General features: G+C 43.0%; 1 protein-coding gene across 1 annotated transcript in view; it reads right to left on the bottom strand.

Moving 5' to 3' along the window:
• CDHR2 (cadherin related family member 2) overlaps positions 1-15,432 on the bottom strand; it is a 126,420-nt gene that overhangs the window by 12,364 nt on the left and 98,624 nt on the right. The window contains exons 23-28 of the mRNA XM_068272817.1: positions 15,260-15,362; positions 13,403-13,491; positions 11,579-11,659; positions 9,981-10,058; positions 6,031-6,091; positions 2,363-2,487 (exon numbers count right to left, since the gene is read on the bottom strand). Coding sequence (XP_068128918.1) covers positions 2,363-2,487; positions 6,031-6,091; positions 9,981-10,058; positions 11,579-11,659; positions 13,403-13,491; positions 15,260-15,362 — 537 coding nt within the window. The remainder of the gene's footprint in view (positions 1-2,362; positions 2,488-6,030; positions 6,092-9,980; positions 10,059-11,578; positions 11,660-13,402; positions 13,492-15,259; positions 15,363-15,432) is intronic.

Genomic DNA, 15,432 nt, shown 5'->3' with positions numbered 1-15,432 from the left:
CGGCCCGCGGGCCATTTGCGGCCCGCGATACAATATTTTGTGGCCCCAGGGCCCCAGAGCTTGTAGGGGCCCCCAGTGGCTACAAGAGGGAAAAATTTTTTTTCAAATCGGCCTTATAGTTTTTGAGAAAATCGATTTTAAAGTTGCAAAGGAAAAAAATACACATTTAAAAACCCGCCGACTTTAATGGTTAATAGCAAATCCACCTTAAATGCTAGAAACCCTAAATTTGCAGGATATGTTAAGGAGATCATTAGGAATAAGAGGAAAAAACAATTTTTCAAAAAGACCTTATAGTTCTTGAGAAAATCGATTTTAAAGTTTCGAAGGAAAATAGTATACTTTTAAATGCGGTAAATGTCACTTTTAGTAGCAAGCCTAACGGTAGTGTAATTTTACATGTATCAAAAGAAAGAGCAATACATTTCCTGACAGAGTTTCCAGGGGGTCCATACGCAGCCGCAGCGCTTTGGCCAGGGATCGCTATACAGCCGTAATATGGCTGTATGAAGATTCCGGGCATTTTTTCCTATTTTCCCAATTTTTTTTTTTATGTTTAGAGTGGGCGGGCAGAGGCGGCGATCCGCCGCGATTGACGTCAGGAGGGGCAGAGCTGAAGCTGAAAGCTCTGCCCCTTCCAGGAAATGCCGGCGGATTGCCCCCGGGGCGATTTGGGGGCTCTGCAGCCCTCGTTTTGCGGCGGGGACACGTGAACTCCCTTATGCGGCCCAGCCTCATCCTGACTTTGCCTCCTGCGGCCCCCGGGTAAATTGAGTTTGAGACCCCTGATCTATAAGAACCATAGTGCCTAAACTAGCAGGAGCACATGGAATTTCATGATGCTCTTTTTCGAGCAGAGTCATGGCAATGTATTTCTACACTAAAGGTGCCCATGCATCTAGCAATTTTGGCAGCTAATTGACGAAGAGACAGATTTGGAATAGGCCTGCGGCTTGTGACAGCCAACAGACCTCTCTCTGATCTGATTCGATCAGAGAGAGGTCTGTTGGCTGCCATAAACCGCAGGTGATTCCCAGTCAGTTTGGCACTCTGGATCTCTTGCCAATACATGGGCGGTACACACAGGGCCGGATTTAGGCCAAGGCCGCCTAGGCCATGGCCTAGGGCACCACAGGAGCAAGGGCACCAAAGCAGCAGGCTAAGCTGGTGCAGCATTTGCAAATGCTGCAATGCAGGAGACCCACGGTACTCTGCTGTTAGCTGCCTGTGCAGCAGCCACCTTGCCTTCTGTGCACGTTTGCATTGTGGCCGGCGGCTATGGACTTGGACAGCATTGGAGACGGAAAGGAACAGGAAGCTTTGGCACTGGAGACAAGACGAAATGAGTGACACCTTTACATACCTTTACTGAAAGGGGGGGGGGAAGAAGGAATTAAGGGAGTCATCTGGCTACCCATACTGGAAGAAAAGGGGGAGGAGGGAGGAGTCATCTGGCTACATATACTACAGGGAAGGGGGGGGCGGGCATCTGGCTACCTGTACCTGTACTGGAGGGAAAGTGGGGAGGAGTCATCTGGCTACCTATACTGGGGGGAGGGGGTCATCAGGCTACCCATGCTAGAGGGAAGGGGAGGGGTCATCTCGCTACCTATACTAAAGGGGGGCGGCTGGTGACTGTGGCCTAGGGCGGTAAAGAACACATATTCGGCCTTGGGTACACACACTATTTTCTGAGAAGACACAACCAAGCCTGCAGGCTTGGCTAAGAACAGTCTAGCATTAGTACCAGGTTTAAGGCTGTCTAGCTGAGTTCATGACGTTTTGAATTTATAAAACAGAAACAGAAAATTTAAATCTTCAAACTAGTGATGAAGAGACTGATTGGCTCCTCATCAAGATATCTGAGAACTACACCATATAAGAAAGAGTCCCTACTATGCCGTTGGAGTCACCAGAGGTGTATCTAGAGAAAATGGTGCCTCTTGCAAACAATGAAATCTGACCCGGGGAAGGGGATGCACCCTCAGTTGAATTGATTGTGTCCAATTTGAGGTGAAGCATGGCCTGTAAGAATGGAGTATTGCAATAGGTCAGCCTATACATATCCCCCAAATAACAGTTAGGCTGCTTGTCCCCCCAAAAATGTAACCAGGCAGCAGAATATCCCCCAGATAAAAACTAGAATCTGTATGGAGAAAACCAGGGATGCTACGTAACAGCGCCCCCAGTAAGTTGCACCTATGGCACATGCCATACCTGCACCCCTGTAGATACGCCTCTGGAAGTCACTACAACCTATTTTCTTCCGAAACAAAAATAAAGTAGTGACACATATTGTGACATCTATCACTACTTGAAATGATTGTTGCAAGTTTCAGGATGTTACAGGAAGTTTGTGTACCTTTTCCTCATACAGACCAAGGAAGTAATCAAAATGACAATGAGAACGAGAACAACAGCAGCCAGGCCAGCCATGATTCCATACAGGTCTCTGTTATCTGCTTGCTGTATTGGAGTGCCTGCACCCTGTTCAAAATAAAGAAATGACTTGTAGTACAAGAGATCAAAGTAACAAATTAGCTAAATGTCAGGGAAATAGATTCTTTAAAATCCTAGTTCATTGTTAGTAAAGGTGAAAAAGGGACAATCTTATAACTTACACGATTTTCATATTTGATGCAGCTGTTCCAGAGACATTCCCTTTGGAAAAGTCAGTCACATGACTCAGAGATTTTTGCAAGTGTAGAGTGGGTGTTTCTTTCTTTACTCACATTCATCACACTTCATCACCAGTAACAGTAAGGGGTCTTGGGGCTATTGGGTCTTGCTCCTTCTCCCACTCACCTTGCCAAGTATTAGCACAAGAAGTGGCCTCTACTTAGTCACTGGCCACTGTGGGAAGTGGGGGGGGGGGGTCAAGGGGGGCCCCAGGATAATTTTGTTTGCTGAGTGTCCCGGGCATCCATTCTTATGCCCCCGCCCCACCCACTTCCTCCTTCTGCTCCCTCCTGTGGAACACATGGAGGGCATGGGAAGGGTAAGGTCTGTATTCCCAGGAAATGATTGAATAGTGCTTATTTGATCACACTAATATCAGAGCCAGGCCCGTATCTCTAAAGAGGCACCCGTGGGCCGGTGCCATGGGTGGCACCTCAGGGGGGGGGGGCGGCCACCTATTGGCTGTTATTTTATTTATTTATTTTTTTATGTTTTTTTTTCTTTAATATGTGCGGCTTTGGGGGGAGCGGCAGAGAGCAGGCACACACACATCGAGGGGAACTCGCTCCCCCCTCCAGAATTAAGCAGAATGGCAGCTGCCCATCGCCGTTGCGCGAGGAAAACTTTGCATGCGCTGGCGCAGTCTAGTCAATGACGTCACTAGACCAGGCAAGCGGCATGCAGAGCATCCGACCTCTCGCGCCTGGAAGAGGTAAGCTGTTCGACGGCCGCTGCCACTCTTAATTATGGACTCTGGAGGTGAAATCGAGGAAGCTGGAGCGGGAACTCCAGGTGAGGGGGGGGGGGGGGAGACGTCCCCAGTTCCTGCTGCTGTGTGTGTGTGTGTGTGTGTGTGTGTGTGTGCCCCCTTACAGGTTACCTAAACTGGGGACACCTATAGACCTGTTTACTTACAGTATACTGGGGACACTTATAGAACTACTACCTACACCTAAACTGGGAACACCTATAGACTTAGTTACCCAAACCGGGGACACCTGAACTGGGGACACCTATAGAACTACTACCTAAACTGGGGACACCTATACACCTAGTTACCTAAACTAGGGACACCTATAGAACTACTACCTAAACTGGGGATACCTAAAGACCTGGCTATCTATACTGGGGACACCTATAGACCTGGCTACTTATACTGGGGACACCTATAAACCTGGCTACCTATACTGGGGACACTTATAAACCTGGCTACCTATACTGGGGACACCTATAGACCTGGCTACTTATACTGGGGACACCTATAGACTTGACTACTTATACTGGGGACACCTATAAACCTGGCTACCTATACTGGGGACACTTATAAACCTGGCTACCTATACTGGGGACACCTATAAACCTTGCTACTTATACTGGGGGAACCTATGCCTGGATCAGTATAATGGAGCCCCTATGCCTGACTACTTATACTGGGGCACCTATGCATGGCTACCTAGGCTAGGGAGAACAGAAGTGGCACAGGGGGCACATTGTGTATATTTTGGGGCTTACTTTGCCACAGTGTGTTTATTTTGGGTGATACACTGCCACATTTGGGAGAAATGCCACACATGTGTGTTTGTGGGGTAATTTTTATAGAACTACTACCTATACCTAAACTGGGAACACCTATAGACTTAGTTACCTAAACCGGGGACACCTGAACTGGGGACACCTATAGAACTACTACCTAAACTGGGGACACCTATACACCTAGTTACCTAAACTAGGGACACCTATAGAACTACTACCTAAACTGGGGATACCTAAAGACCTGGCTATCTATACTGGGGACACCTATAGACCTGGCTACTTATACTGGGGACACCTATAAACCTGGCTACCTATACTGGGGACACTTATAAACCTGGCTACTTATACTGGGGACACCTATAGACCTGGCTACTTATACTGGGGACACCTATAGACTTGACAACTTATACTGGGGACACCTATAAACCTGGCTACCTATACTGGGGACACTTAAAAACCTGGCTACCTATACTGGGGACACCTATAAACTTTGCTACTTATACTGGGGGAACCTATGCCTGGATCAGTATAATGGAGCCCCTATGCCTGACTACTTATACTGGGGCACCTATGCATGGCTACCTAGGCTAGGGAGAACAGAAGTGGCACAGGGGGCACATTGTGTGTATTTTGGGGGATACTCTGCCACAGTGTGTTTATTTTGGGCGATACACTGCCACATTTGGGAGAAATGCCACACATGTGTGTTTGTGGGGAAATTTTGTGGAAATGCTGTATTTTGTGAAAATGTTGCCCTATTATGTATATTTTGTGGGAACGCTGACTCATTTTGTTTTTTTTGGGGGGGGGGAACGCTGCTGCATTATTTTTATGTTGTGGGAGCAGAACACTGTGACACATTGTTAGTATTTTGGTATAAACCGATAATTATTATTATTATATATTTATATTAAACTGCATCTTCAGCAGTACTTCACAGCATACATAGTCATGTCACTGACTGTCCTCTGAGGAGCTCACAATCTAATCCTGCCATAGTCTAATGTCCTACCATATTATTATGTATTTATATAGCACTGGCATCTTCTGCAGCACTTTGCAGAGAGCATAGTCATGTTACTGACTTTTCTCAGAGTAGCTCACAATCTAATACCTACCACTATTTTGTGCGAGAGAACACAGGCTAATGTGTTTTTTTTTTTTTGGGTGGGAACATTTCCTACTTGCATTTTTAGGGTCACTTTACTCATATCCGGGGAGAAAACACAGCCCCACCCACTTTGGGTTGCACTCTTACTGGGAAAATTTTACTTGGTCACATCCACTGTATGTTATGGACATGCCCACTGCATTCTGTGGCCACGCCCATTTTTTCCCATCCGGGGGGGGGGGGGTGTCTGGTCTGGGGTGCCTAGTCCCTAACAGCCCTTATCAGAGCTATCAGCACTATAAACCTCTGCAACTGCCTACTGAACCAGGGGAAATGAATGAACCCCTGTGAAGCGATAGCATATGAAGCATAAGGAGAGGAATGACTGGTAAGTATAAAAAAAGAAGTATAAATAGGTTAGTTACAGACCAGTGTGGGTACCAGTATGGCACCAAAACAGCAGAAGCTGATAGACAAATATGGCCACCATTTAAGTCAGCCAGTGTAAACTAATGCAATGCCCGTGGTCTTTGAAATTTGATAACTGAAAAAGTATGAATAATACTGTGCATTCAAAAGGTATGTTTAACTACCCTGTAATGTATGCTCTAATAGTACATACAGTATATGCTTAATATTGCCCTAGCAATCCAGTATGTTATAGAGTACAGTGCAAGGGCTTATTGGATGACATCTACCATACTTACAATGACAGATAGGCCAAGAGACAGCAGGGTCCTCAGAATCTCTTCATTACCTTGTATCAAGCTGCAAAAGACAAAAAAACACACTGTAATTAAAGGGAAACTATATTTCATTTGAAAAACTACTATAAACAATATTGATGGACCATCATTTTTTTATGTTATTAAAAATATTTAATTTAAATCTGGCAGCAAGCTTAGCAAGCTTCAATTGCACTCCTAAGCAGCCATGGCAACAGTATTCTTTTTGCACAGAAAATACTCTCTTTTGTTGTGGATAATTAGCTAGCTACACAGAGCAGGAGCCTTTGTTACTTCTTTCAACACCACCACTAAATCAGTGATTGTCCGTAAACATTGACACGCCCATCTGACAGTTCTGCAAGGAATAGTTATGGTATGCACATAAAAACTGCTTAAAATGCTGCTGTACCCACCTTGCTTACTTGCCTTGTTGGCAAATAAGCAGGATGTTTATAAACAATCTGGGAGGAAATCCTACTTACCTCATAAAGACAATTTTTCCGCCATGGCATGTGGATCTCTCTATTTTCAGCTGCCAATTCAGCAGAGGATGGCTGAGCTCAATCCCCATGGAGGCCCTGCTCCCTCACGTTACCCCCCAATTTATACATAAAGTGCCCATGTTCTGGCAGCCTCAGCATATGCCATGCACTGAAGGCATTACGCGCACGCAGATACAATAGGATGTGGGGAAGGGAATTGTGCACCATGTTATGCTCCTAACTCCACCCACCAGAAGCTGCTCCAGTGCGCACCACAGGTTGTCCCTCCCTCCCCCTCTACAGCAACAAAAGCTTTAATACCCGCTAGTTTTGCAATGCATCCGTACAGCACTCAGAATCAGAATCAGAATTTATTTCGCCAAGTACAACGGTGGATTGTACCCGGAATTGGTTTTGCCGCATACAGGGTCGTTGGTGAAAAACAAGAAAATAGCACGTGGGACAAGCATACTCAGCCCCTAAACTGTCATCCAAGGGATTGAGTCTCAATCCCTTCGGGCAACAGCACTCATATATGTATATGAGTCTTTACTCAGTTCTGGCTTAGTAGCATGCAATCTTGTGGGAGGTGTGTGACTACTGTATCCAAAAGATCATCCAAAAGATCGACATGAGAATTAAGCAAATGTTATTATTTAAAGCAGTGTTCCCCAAGTACCAACAACAGTGCATGTTTTGTGGATATCCAGAGATGTAGTCAGGGCCGGATTTACCATAAGGCACTGTAGGCATGTGCCTACAGGCACCTGATGCTGAAAATGTGGATCACTTCCCTCCCCAAGTGCCTTCTTCCCTCCTTCCCTATGCAGAGTCCCGAGCAGAGTGTAAATGAGAGGTTCCTCACTGGGGTCTCTGCATTCCACTGATGAGATCTCCCTTCAGCCTGGTCACCTCTAGCTACTTAATACTGAGGGTATCTCTGGCTACCTAATACTAAGGGGCACCTGTAGATATCAATGATGGGCATGGGAAGTGACAACTGGGCCAGTCAGCACTCTTGCGGCAGGGTCCAACCCCCTGTTCATGTAGGTTCATGGAGGGTGAAGTCTAAGGCTCCAAAACATCTGTGCCTATAGGCTACTGTAATGTAAATCCGGGCCTGGAGGTAGTTAATCACTGATTACTAATTGCAGTTTCCTGCAAAAAATATACTGTTGGTTCCCACTGTGTCTGCAGGCGTCTGTGATGCGCAAAGGTCGACACTTGCCTTTGATGCAAGATTTTATCCGAGCCCCTCTAGCACAGCTCTGGGATTCGGAGGCGTGATGCAATTTTATGCTTCATTCTGTCCGTTCTTTTCCCGCATGTGAATTCGCAGGCAGTCTACTGACTTCAGTAGGCTGTAAAATTGCATCCAAACTCACCTGTGGGGCACTGGACAGGAATCGCAGCAGTGAAAGCCTTAGCCTAACGTTAGGGGACTCTGATTAAAAGAGAATATATAGGCCTCGATTCATAAAGCATTACCTCATGCGGTAATGCTGAAAACAGCAGACTTTACCGACCACTTAGCAAAATGTCAATTCATAAAGGCTGTTACCGCATGAAAAGCTGACATTACCGACCAGGGAGATAAATTACTGACTTGGCTGCAGTTACCGACAACACATGTCAGTAAATTGTCAGCAAATGTCAATTCATAAAGCCTTCAACATGCGGTAAGCCTGGCGGTAGTTACCGACACCTCTAGTGAGGTGTTAACAAGTTACCGACAGCTCTGATGAATGCAAAAGTGCAGAGAGCCGAAGTCTGTTTGAGTCATCAGTGGAGAGAGCCAGAGAGCCCTCTGTGTGAATCATTTCAGCAGGCAGGGAAAGACTGTGTGACTCATCTGTCTGAGTCATCAGTGGAGAGAGCCAGAGAGCCCTCTGTGTGAATCATTTCAGCAGGCAGGGAAAGACTGTGTGACTCATCTGTCTGAGTCATCAGTGGAGAGAGCCAGAGAGAGCCGTCTGTGTGATTCATTTCTGGAGGGCAAAGAGAGAATCGAGACACTGCTCTACTCTACCGCTCAATGGGCTGCGGTAATTTACCGACCTCCAAGGGCAGCTGGGGAAATATTTATGAATTAGCACACAGACCAGGAAAATACTGAGTGCGGTATTTTCCCGACAAGATTTTTTTTATCGCACTGCTGTTTATGAATCGAGGCCATAGTGTTTACAACAAAATGTAAAACCATTTTTTTTTCATTAGAAACCTATGACCTGTGAGCTAACCCAGTATCTGAATGTGAAACGGTTGGTATTTGAAGTTAGGATCCTAATGCGCATGGCTACTTCTAGTGGTGAGGTTCCTGTTAAACAAATTAATCACAAAGGCCTGAAACACACCAGAGGAGTTTTTCTGAGCATTTTGAGTTTTTAAATCTGCTGCTAATGTTATCCTATGTGTCTGTGCACACTGGAGCAATGAGATTTTGTAAAAAACCCCATAGCATTACATTGGGAAGAGCAGGGCCGGATTTGTACTCTTTACCGCCCTAGGCCACTGTCACAGCTGCCCCCTTCAGTATAAGTAGCAAGATGACCCCTTCCCTCTAGTATAGGCAGCCAGATGACCCCACCTCCAGTATAGGTAGCCAGATGACTCCTCCACCTTTCCCTCCAGTATAAGTAGCCACTAGCCAGTTGACTCCCTTACTCCTTCCTTCCTCCCCCTCCCCCCTTCATTCAGTACAGGTAGCCAGCTCGCCTTCACACCACAGCAGCCATCTGATCTGTGTCACTCATTTCTCCCTTCCAGTGCTGAAGCTTTCTCTTCCTTTCCATCTCCAATGCTGCCCAAGTCCATAGCCACTAGCCACAATGCAAACAGAGAGTACAGAGAGCAAGATGGCTGCTGCACAGGCGGCTAGTAGCAGAGTACCTGATCTCCCAGCATTGCAGCATTTGCAAGCTTGCAAATCATGCACCAATTTAGCCTGCTGCTTTGGTGCCCTTCTTCCTGTGGTGCCCTAGGCCATGGCCTAGGTAGCCTTGGCCTAAATCCGGCCCTGGGGAAGAGCTTTTGAAACCTCTAGTGCCCAAACGCTACAGGTTTCAAAAGCTCTTCCCAATGTAATGCTATGGGTTTTTTTTTTACAAAACCTCATTGCTCCAGTGTGCACAGACACATAGGATAACATTAGCAGCAGATTTAAAAACTCAAAACGCTCAGAAAAACTCCTCTGGTGTGCACCAGGCCAAAGTGTCATTGTGAAAATGTAACCTACCAATTTCTAACCGGTACCTTGACAGTTAATAACACATCAGTAATATGAAAATGTATTGATAAATGTAGGATGTATTCAATGGTTGTTTTTTATTATGTAAATTACCATTATTATTCAAATTATTGAAATTATCATCATTATTTATATTACTATTATTTATTTATTTTTCGCGAAATTGCAGGAAATATTTTTATATGCACTCCAGTACTCACCTGCCGAGTACATTTGTTCTTATGGCGGTACCATTGGGATACACACAATATATAGAAAGGATGCTCCGCTCATTGGCTCTAACAGAAAAGAGACATAAACTAGTAAGTAAGCACCCAAGACCTATTGTATGTTGGCTTCTGTGTACTATTCTAATGATGAGTACAAAATCACTTTGCTGTAATTTGGCAACAGATGTAAGTGAAAAAACTCTACAAACCTGAAGTCATAACATGGTAGCAACTGAACATCAGCTACACAAACATTTCAGGCCTAGCATGTTTGAGAATTGTAAAGAAGCTTCTAAAGGATCTGTTGAAGAACTGTTTAGCCTCCAGGCACCTGAATTTTGTATTATTAGCAAAGGGAAATAGAGGACTAGGCTGCAGTGCTGTCCCAAAAGACCTAATCTCTCAGCAGCAGAGGGAGTAGGTAGGCGTAGTCTGATGATCAGCTAGGAGAGGAATCTGGACAGCTAATTGACGTCTATTTTGTCATCCAGGCAGCCTCTATCAGCAGTTTATCGAAATCAGCCAACCAGGTAGCACAACATTAATAATGTAAAACTAGTTTATGTGTTGTGCACATATATTTGTAAATTATGATATATTCCACACAATATGTATTAAAAAAAATACATGAGCCTGAACTGCAACTTTAAGCGTGACCCACTTTCTGCCATATGGCTGTATATTGGAAATGTTTTCAAAGAACGTTTTTGATCATTTCAAACTCTACCACATTCAATTTTACTAAGTATAATTCAATCAAGTGTGTCCTGCATCTGTTGCTTTGCAAGCTGCTAGAACAGAAGTTCTCACTGAACAAGATAAACTATTTTAGAGTTTATAAGTCCACTGGTACTGATTCCATGTTTTGTTTTTCTTGTTGTTTTTTTACCCCCAGTATGTTACCCAAAATAGGAAAACATCACTGTCTATTTGGAGTTATAGATAGTAAAGCTAGAACCTGGAAAAAAAAATCACTTTGTCGATTTTTAGAAATATCCAATCAGGTTCAAAATAATTTGTAAACATTCATAGCGGTATTATTATTTCCTAAAAAAAGAAACCAGGCAAAGTGGAAATAAAGTATCAGGACACTGCCTATAAAATACTAAGATGCTTGTGAATAAACCATTAAAATAATGGTTGTGGTTGTAGGAAGAGATGTGTTACCTCACACTGCTGTTTCTTTTTATGAAAAAAAAATCTAATAGAAAAAGAATGCACAAATTCTTTTATAAGATGGCCAACAGTGCTAAATGACTAGAATCACACAACTACAGGAGCTTTTTTTATTTTGAAAGGAAACCAGATTTAATGCAATAGCATTGGGTAGAATCACATGATAAGCAGATAATTCCAAAATAAGCTAAAGACATAGGGAGGAGGGGGAGTAGGACCTTTACCTAAGAAAGTAGATCAACATTGTTTAGTTAGAAATTACCTGGGTTTTTATTACAAAAATGTTGGAATTGACTGATGATATTTGATATTAAAATAAAAGTCGTGCCTATAGTATTTAGTGCATACCTTTTTTTTAGATTTACTTTAACTAAAACAAAACAGTATATAACTTTAGCAGCCCTTTCACTTACCGGGATATTGCTCTTATTGTGGCTCCCTCAGCTGTGATCCCAGCAACAAAAATGGATGCCTTGGTTGCTCTTGATAATTCACTGTTAATGCAAAGAAAATAAATAATTTGCATGGGTAATACAGATCATTGCATCAAGAATATTCATTTTGGGAACACTGTCATCATTTACCGTTACTACCCTCACACTTAGGCCCATATGCAATTCACCTTTTCTCCCACGTTTTCTCCTATGAGATGATTTTTCATTTTCTGTTTGAAAGAACTCTCCAGCACTTTTCAACTGAAAACATACCAAAAAGTAGCTGGGAAGGTACCATTAAAAGTATTTTCAGTATTTTCTTGCTTTCTGGTGGCTTTAAAGGCATTTTATTGACAAATTAATTAAAAAAATATCGCCTAGGAGACTGCATATGGGCCTTAAAGTGAACATCCGGACTAAAAATCGACTCAGCAGCACTGAAAAGGCCTGGTGTTTCTTTAACAGTATCACAGCATCAGAACTTTGTTTCTCTTATCCAAGCCTCATTTTTAGCTGCACAGAAGAAAACTGCCTGGGCTTTTTCCCCCTGATGCTGTGCAAAGCATGATGGGATTTCTGAAGTTGTTGCTCTCGTTCTGCTGTTTTGGTGCAAAATTTTTTTTTTTACATTTTGAATTTGACATTTGAAGCCTAGCGTGTGCAGCTGAGAGGGGTTATCAGGACACAGGACAGTTGGAACTGTGTCTCCTGCTCCTTGTCACCTCCTTTCAACCAAAAAGATGGCTGCCCCCATGACAAAGATGGCAGCCCCCATGAATCACAAACATTTGCCTGTTCTTTTAAAACAGGGTGGGTAAAAAATTATATTACCTATCTATTCTAATTAACATAACTAATGTAACTCAATGACAGTATGTTTGTTTAGGCTGAAGTTCCCCTTTAATAAGATGCAGGATTACACAAATATTGTATGCAAGCATATGCAGCTTGAAAATGGACCAATCAAATATTTACTTTGGTAGGATTTGATTGGTTAATTTTAATTTCCAAGCTTCAAAAATGTATATACACAATTTACATAATCCTGCCATCAACTTGGAATTCTTTGCATGTCATTGACCATCCCTAATGGTGCACTTGCCACTAATGATCCAATCTTTTTAACCAATCTTACCATTTTTTTGTAATTTAAGGGCATGCCTAAATTATTCATTCAATATATTCATTCTTACACCACTTAAGGTGTTTTTATTTTACTTTTCATATGTAGCCACCATACAATTTAATCCACTTGTTGCTTTGGCTGGGCTATTGTTATCAAGCATTAGGTCCACCAGCAATGTTCCAGGTGTACAAATCCATTGATCTGCACTACTTTTCCCGCACAGCTGTCCTATTCTGGAGGTGTTATGCTGGGAATAAACCATACGTTGTATCAGCAGATAGATGGCTCGATAATTTCCTACAGATTCGATCTGATTTCGATCATTTTTCTGATCAATTTTCTCAAAGAAGTGAATGCAAATAGATCAGAAAAACAATCGAAAAATCGATCAGAAATTAAATCTGCCAAAAAAACTCATTGTGTATTCCCAGCATAACACTGACCTCAGTAAGTGGTTAGTGCTTCTACCTCCAGTTCACCATATCAGCAGCCATGATCTCTCAGAAGGTACACTTCCAAATGTTTCAACATAAATACAAATAAAGTACTATACAGCACTGTGAAGTACAGTTCTAATCAGGTTGAGAAAATTAATTCACATAGTATTTATATATTTCTATACTATGGAGACACTTTAAACATGCAACAATAATATTTGCATTCAATATAGTTCTTACCTCCTAATAGTGGGAAGGTTATCGGTGAGCTCAATAACTGTGCAAGAGAAGAGCAATTCCGATCGATAACTGTCATCTATTGTAAATATCTTCAGGGAAACAAATAAGCAAGGATAAATACGATGAGAATGATCTATTAGCGCGTGATTTTACTTCTTTTAACCATGAATTAATCAAGGTTTGGTGTAGAGGAGGAAAACAAATATTCTGGCTGGTTTGTCTAATAAAATGCTTCGCAAACCTGCCCTCAACTTAGTTTAATGCGTTGTTAGGCTCATAGATACTGGTGGAATCATAAGAGTCGATTTACAGATTGGAGAACATAAAAGAACAGAAGTCAGGAGTGTCCAAACTTTTTAGGTCAAGGGCCATACTGCCATTCTAGAGAGTGCTAAAGGGCCGAACTACCGAAATTTCACACAATTTTTGCTGATTGCTGTTAGTACACTGTGCCTATGACATTTTGGCAAATAAAATAGACTGTGTGCAGTTAGCACAGTGGAAGCTGTTACTGCTGCTGGCATAGTGGTGGCTGCTACTGCTACAGTGGAGGCTGATAACCTACAAGTGGCAAAAGGGGAGGCAGAGCAAGAACACAAGGTGGCCCTTGCATGTGGCCTTAGGGCCGCATGGAATTAACAACTGTAGAGAGCTTTGGGGGCCAACAGTAAAGGCTCGGGGGAAGGGGGGGCATTTGGCCCTCAGGTCAGACTTTGGACATGCCTGACGTAAGTGATCTAGCAAACTTTGCCTACATTAAAAGAATTCTGTACAGCTGTCAAGAGTTTGCAACTTTCTCTGGTGAGACAATACTTGCCAGTACACTGGAATGAATATAATATATACTTACACACACACTGAAGCACATTTGGGGCAGGAAAACTGATTAAACGGATCCAACGCAGAACTATGGATCTGCTTTCACTTGCACTAAAAAACAGATCTTTTTTTCTGCAATGCAGCAAACAGAACGCAAAGTCCCGTCCTGCTGCATTTTTCCGGACCAGTGGATGCATTTCCCATAGAGACCTACCATGGGAAAGCATTGCGATGAGAAAACAAAGTGGGGCGTTCGGGCAGACAATGAACGTGAGCTGAAAGGACTGTCACAAGTGGGAACCTAGACTTATAAATACTGCCCCACGGGTTGTCTATTAATTATTTTACTTGTCATATGTGCTGCATTTAGTTGTGTGTTTGGGCAATGCAAATAATTCGGCAAAGCACCTGGGCACTTATTTAATTCAAAGGTTTCTCCTAGGTGATTTTTTTTACACGTTATCAATAAAATGCCCTTTAAGCAACCGGCAAGCAAAAAGATACTCGGAATAATTTTGACAGTACTTTTTTCACCTAATTTTCCGTACTGACATTTTTTTTAAAACAAAAGATGAAAAATGATCTCCTAGGGGAAAAAGTGAATTGAATAAGGGCCCTAGGGCCCGATGCACATAATTGTGGTAATACTGCTGTGCACTCACAAGGCATGGCAATATTATCTTTCCTTCTGCAGCAACTACTGTGATTTTCGCTAAATAGCGCAACCTTCAGTACTTGAGTAGCGTGGCTGTTGCTATGGTAATGTGCATTATGCAGGGTGACACTCGTTAGTAACACGTTACCACAGCAACATTCGCGCTACTCGAGTACCGCAGGTCGCGCTAATAGCATAACTCGTGGCACTGCTGGCAGAAGTGATGATAATATTGCCGTGTGTTGTCTGTGCATGGCAATATTGCTGCTGCTTCGTACATCAACCCCTAGTGTCTTAAAAAATGTATTCCATGGCAAGGATCATATAAAACATTATGTAGCTTGTACAAGTAAAACTTCAGTGTTTGAGAATGGTCGCCTTACAATTATAGACTGGGTTGCCGAAAGTGGAGGGATTCCATGGTCCGTTGCTCTCACTGTTACACTGTATTGCCCCTGCAGTGCCTTATCTAGATTGCTAGCAACTCTGAAAGATAAAACCATTTACAAGTCCATTCATCTGTATGCACACATGAGACAATATGAGACAAAACATG

The sequence above is a fragment of the Hyperolius riggenbachi genome, chromosome 3 (genome assembly GCF_040937935.1).
Source record: "Hyperolius riggenbachi isolate aHypRig1 chromosome 3, aHypRig1.pri, whole genome shotgun sequence".
Classification (NCBI taxonomy): Eukaryota; Metazoa; Chordata; class Amphibia; order Anura; family Hyperoliidae; genus Hyperolius; species Hyperolius riggenbachi.
This window is presented reverse-complemented; position numbering and strand designations above follow the sequence as displayed.